Below are 6,000 nucleotides of genomic sequence, written 5' to 3' on the forward strand. Positions count from 1 at the left end.
ATATAATTGTTACTATATAGAGACGGATTTTCTAAAGATGGGATCTAAAAAATTATAATTTATTATAATATGAAATTTATTTTTATTTATCAGCGATCCAAATTGAGACCATATAATTTTTATGGCTGTTTAAAATATTATTTTTATATAGAATATGACTAAAAATAGAATATTTCTAGGTCTAAACATGAACATCAAAGGCCAAACTTAGTGCATACAAGTTATAATTAAAAAGAATAGTATTAATCTAGATTGATGAAGGATTGAAGAACACAGGATTCATGAAACAGAGATGATGAGTGTGAAGAGAAGGTTTCCAATATGATGTTTTCAGAAAAGCCAAGAAAGATCCAAGCTTGAATAATATATGTGAAGCCAAAATAACTCATGCAAGCAAGGTTGACCTTTATAAAAACAACAATGATGTCTGAAGTTTTAAGAATAAATTGTACTATTTATATATTTTATGAAGTCAATCCATATATGGTTGAAAATCTATACTTGTCTAGTCTTAAAAAACAAAAGTACAAATTAATATTTGGAGCTTGTGAAATGGAGTTATAGATTTTTAAATATATCATATTCAAATCTGCAGACCGTGATATAATATAAGCGGTGAATCAAAATAATGGTGTAAATTTCAAAAGTAGAATTTAAATATAAAATCTCCAACTTTGTAATTTCAGAAATTTAATTTTTTATGCTAAAAAATCTCGCATCAGTCTGAGATGTATAGGAATCGCAACCATAGAAATACCAAAACATATTCAAATTATATCCTTATAAATAGAGCAATAAAATATTTTAATTTTCTAAAGCACGAACATGTATGAAGTTAAAAGTTTCGCAAAATTTCGAATTTTCATAACATTCTTAAAGTTCCCAAAGATTAAAGAAAGAAAAGAAAAATAGTTCATTATTTAGGGTGAGTTTGCATTGAAGTTAGGAAAATGCTTTTCCAATATCAATTTTTATTCTGAATGATTTTTTAAATTTTAAAAATTACTTTTATAAAAAGCAGGTTTGAGAAAAATAATTTATAAAGTATTAAAAAGTTATATGTATATTAAATTAAAAAAATTTCAAACCTGTATTTTAAACATCCAAACTGCAATCTCAAACACATTCTTAATATTATTTATCTCAAGAAGGCGAGTTTCAAAGTGAAGAAACCGTTGCCGCAATCCAATTTGCCCAATGTAAAATTCAACCAAAAAGTTCCAGTAGCTTACACTTCCAACTACATCATCAATTACATAATGTTGCAATGTCTAACATGACCATATAGTTAAAAAGGGTATATAAATTAATTAATTTAATATTTTAATTTTTAGTTTAATTATTTTTTAATATATAAATATTTTTAATTTTTAATTTAATTTAAAATACATTTAGATCTTATTTTTTATTAATATTTAAATATTTTTTACAATACACATGAACATAAATAAAGATAAATATATAAAAGAATGTTAAAAATAAATTTAAATATTTACTAAACTACTTTGAAAACTAACTAAATAACTAAAGTTTAGAGACATATAATAAAAATATATGTGTAACAAAGAATATAGTTATCGGTCCACTACATGACCGTGTAAACTATAATATGTCTATATGTATTGCATTAATATTAAACAATAAAAGAAATCTTTTGAAAGGAATAAAGATTAGACTTATGTGCGAATATAAATACCCGTTGCGGTATCAAAAAATAAGGTTCTTAAGCTCTTTGTATATTATTGAAATATTTCCAAATTTTTCTATAAAGAAAAAGAAATATTTCTAAATATCTTTAAGTGACTATAAACATTCTAATTTAATACGTGAGATATAGAATCTTATTTTTTGAATTAATATTATTTTCATCAGACTTTTCTTAATTATTATTTTCAGTTATTAAAAGAATCTAATGTTGAAAGCGGTTCTTTGCTCGTTGACAAACTGCGTCGTAACTCTTTTATACTTCTTTACATGCTCAAAATTACAAGTGCTTCAATTTTAAATTTTTTAAAATAGAAAAATAAAAAAACGGTTGATATTAGAAAGTGTTCGTTATGTTTTATCTTATTAAAATTAAATAAAATCATTGATGTATAATCTTTCAAATTAATTATGTGTGGATCTAACGGTGAATTAAATCTATTTACTACTAGCTATAAAAACATCTCGTGTGAATTTTAGAAGTCATAATTAAGTAAATTTATAGATGAATTTACTATAATTTTAAAAAAATTTAATTATTATTAACACTAAAAATATTTAATGCTAAAATATAAAAAATATATTTTTTTATATTTTAAATAATAATGTGTCAAATAATTAATATTCAAGTATAACAGATGTTAGTGAAAGAACTAGTATATATATGGATGTTTGACACCCGAATTTATTTATTTATTTCTTTGGTAAATTGCAACTTGGAGAGTGCAAGTTTGATTTCTTCCATAACGTTTAGTGCAAATTTGAAAGAGTGAACCAATTTTCCTAGCTTCAACTTAAGGCTATAGGCAGAAGTGGTCAATATTCTATGATCACAGAATTTATAGGTCAAATATATGTTATTTTTTTATAGCAATAGAGGTCCACTTTTGATTGTATTTATTTGTCAAGGAAACGAGAACCTATTATAGTGATGTTATTGCATAGTAAGGAATGTGTAAGAGAAAAAGCAAAAGGAATATAAGTACCAAGCATTGTAGACCTCCCAAGATGTCTAATTCTTACCATAAAGTTTCTCTTGCAACCTTTCAAGTGAAGATATGGTTCTTGTCCTCTCTTTTCCTCTAAAGAAATACCAATTTGCATGGATAGACATTGAGTACAAATTCTTGAATTATTATTATTATTATTTTTCTTTCTGTTTTTGACAACTTTTTCATATTCTGAAATTTTGTGTTCTAAGTTCTTTTGTTACCCACCTTTAGTTTGTTAAGTTTTAGATTGATAATGAATGATTTGGGACTTAATACAACTCATTGGAGAGTCCCAAAGAACAGATATAGACTTGGAAGAAAGTTTGGTTAAGTGTATGTATTTATAGTGGGTCCATTATCTAAGTGGAATATGCATAATGTGAAAATAATGTTTATCATATTGCTAGAATGATGAATATATCAGTTGTGTGAAACATCTTTCTTTACAGAAAGTAGAATAAATTATTAAAGTCACACCTCATCTAGTGAAATATAATTTTCAGTCTGAACAAATTTTGATTTTTTTTTTTTTAAATCAAATAGGTTTAATCATGAAATGGTCTTGATCACGAATTAACCTGAACTTATTCCGCAAAAAATTGAACCACTAACGAAATAACTTTATATTTTTAAATTCTATCCTACATTGGATGACAAATTATGGTTCTGATTCCATCTGCCAAGATCTAAACTAGAATCACACAAAAGATAGCCAATCCAATTCCAATTTAGAACCACCTTTTGATACATATTATTGTTTTGATTTTTTCCTGAAAGAATTAAAATTAATTATAAGTCGAACCGACGTGATCCCAAAAACTACCGGAATTATTTAGTTTAAGCTAGTTCTGAACCGACTCAAAACCATGGTCAAGTCTTAAGAATCTTTTTTTTTTTTAATTTTTCTTTTCTTTCTGCCAAAGGCAGAGAACTCATTGATAGATTGCAATTACATCCTCACAAGAACATTAAGCCATTTAAATTGTGCTTGTACAATTGAGCATATATGCAAGGAGAAATGAGCAATATGTGCAAGTTTTTTATATATATAAATACAAAAAACAAAAAGTTAACACAAAGTGGAAACTGCTATTCCATATGGTACTTTTCTGTTATATGGAATAAGAATGCGACCCACTTGAAAAATCTTATTCATCTCCAACAACAAAAGAGGAAACATAAAATTCTATTCTATATGGTCTTTTTTTATTTTTTCTGTTCTTGGATCGGTCTAATCTAGGTATTATATAGTAATAGCATATACTTGTTCATTTTTATTTTTCCCCACTAAAAGAAGCTAATGAATATTAAAATTCTTTTGACCCTACTTACAGTTTCGGTCTCAATTTACATTTTCTATACCTCAACCTAGAATGTGTTGAGATTTTGAGTTGTTAGGGTTGTTAGAATATGATAAGTATTTATCTTTTAAATTTAGGATATGATAAGTATTTATCTTTTAAATATAGAGTCTAGCTATTAAGAGTTTGTTATTTAGTTTCTATCAAAGTCTTACATATAAGTATAAATATAAGGCTGATGTATCTCTTTTTGATATCAGAATACAATAATGAAAACCTAATTCTTAGGTTATTTCTTTCAAGTTGGTATCAGAGCCTACCAAAAAAAAAAAATGCTTTGAAACACTTAAAACAACATGAGTGGTAGAGATGGTGAACCATCTGGATCGAAACCTATTATCATTCAATCTGAAGGAGCATTCAATGCAGGAATTACGCTTACAGAATCAAATTATGATGTATGGTCTCAACTAATGGAAATGCATATTGCTGAAAGAGAAAAGCTTTCCTATATTCGGGAAAAAACAAAACCACCTGCTGAATCAGAGGATGGGTATGAAAAGTGGTATGCTGAAAACCAAAAGGTGAAAAGATGGCTGCTAATGTCTATGAGTCCAGAGATTATGAAACGATATTTACGCTTATCCATTGCCCATGAAATCTGGACTGCTTTATCAAAAGCTTTCTATGATGGCAGTGATGAGTTGCAGCTCTTCTCCTTAAACCAGAAAGCATTTGCAGCCAAACAGAATAGAAGATCTCTCTCTGAATATTATGGAGAACTAACTGCAATTTTTCAGGAATTGGATCACAGAGACAAAGTGGTCATGAAGGATCCTGATGATGTGGTTGCGTACAAAAAATCTATTGAATGACTACGGGTGCATATATTTTTAGCTGGACTGGATGATCACTTTGAGCAGGTTCGCGGAGAAATCCTACGTCAGGAGTCTACTTCAGGCCTAGAAGAAAGCTATGCCCTGATTCGACGAGAGGAGAACCGCTGTGTAACATTAAAAGGAGACTATGGAGACTCCGATGCTGCTGCTATGGTGATTCGCAACAAGTCAAAGACATCTATTGGTATTAGAAAGTCCACACAAAAATGTACTCATTATAATAAGTCAGGCCACATCAAAGATTGTTGCTTTGAGCTTGTAGGCTATCCAGATTGGTGGGATCAGAATCGAGGATCACAAAGAAGGAAAGCTAAGAATTCCCTGATTTCCGCTGTTGCTGAAACCAAAACACTTGAGGACTCTTCTTCAATCGATGGAGTTAGATCTTCTTGCTCAATACGTATCCCATGATTTTCAAGGAAGGTAAGGTGTTTAATATTTCTACATCTGTTTGTGATAATACATGGATAATTGATTCTGGTGCTTCAAATCATATGACCTTTGATTCTGGACAGGTTAAGAAACTTAGACCATTCTTACAAAAATCTGTTTTGATTGCAAATGGTAATAAGGTTCCAATTATTGGAGAGGGATCTATTACTGCCACCAATTCTTTAAATTTAGACTCAGTTTTAATTGTTCCATCATTAAATTACAGCCTTTTATCTGTTTCCAAAATAACATCAGCTTTGTCTTATATTGTTATTTTTTGGCCCAATTTCTGTTGTTTTAAGGATATCCAAACGAAGGGCGATTGGTACGTGGTATTAGGGGAGGGAATTTGTACTACTTGGACATGCAATCGAATACTTCTTCCAAGTTGCATCATGCGTTTGCAATGGATGGTCCAAAGAAGGAAAAAAATGAAGCAGAAATCTGGTTACAACATAGACGACTAGGGCATGCTTCTTTTGGCTACCTAAAAAAGTTATTTCCTGGTTTGTTTAACAACGTTGATGTTTCTATTTTTCGTTGTGATGTTTGTGAACTTGCCAAGAGTCATCGAAGCTCTTTTTCATCAAGTTTTAATAGAGGTCATTTACCTTTTATGATTGTTCATTCTGATGTTTGGGGTCCATCTAAAATTTCAACTTTGGGAGGATC

At 28.9% G+C, this 6,000-nt stretch overlaps 1 protein-coding gene across 1 annotated transcript; it reads left to right on the top strand.

Annotated features, from left to right (window-relative positions):
- The first annotated feature begins 3,930 nt into the window (after positions 1–3,930).
- Positions 3,931–5,247, top strand: LOC125369892. Its single transcript, XM_048373249.1, has 2 exons — positions 3,931–5,080; positions 5,159–5,247. Exon 1 carries the CDS (start codon positions 4,354–4,356, stop codon positions 4,870–4,872), a length of 519 nt encoding a protein of 172 aa, XP_048229206.1. The 5' UTR covers positions 3,931–4,353; the 3' UTR covers positions 4,873–5,080; positions 5,159–5,247.
- Positions 5,248–6,000: the final 753 nt, after the last annotated feature.

Source organism: Ricinus communis, chromosome 4, assembly GCF_019578655.1.
Source record: "Ricinus communis isolate WT05 ecotype wild-type chromosome 4, ASM1957865v1, whole genome shotgun sequence".
In the NCBI taxonomy this organism is placed as follows: Eukaryota; Viridiplantae; Streptophyta; class Magnoliopsida; order Malpighiales; family Euphorbiaceae; genus Ricinus; species Ricinus communis.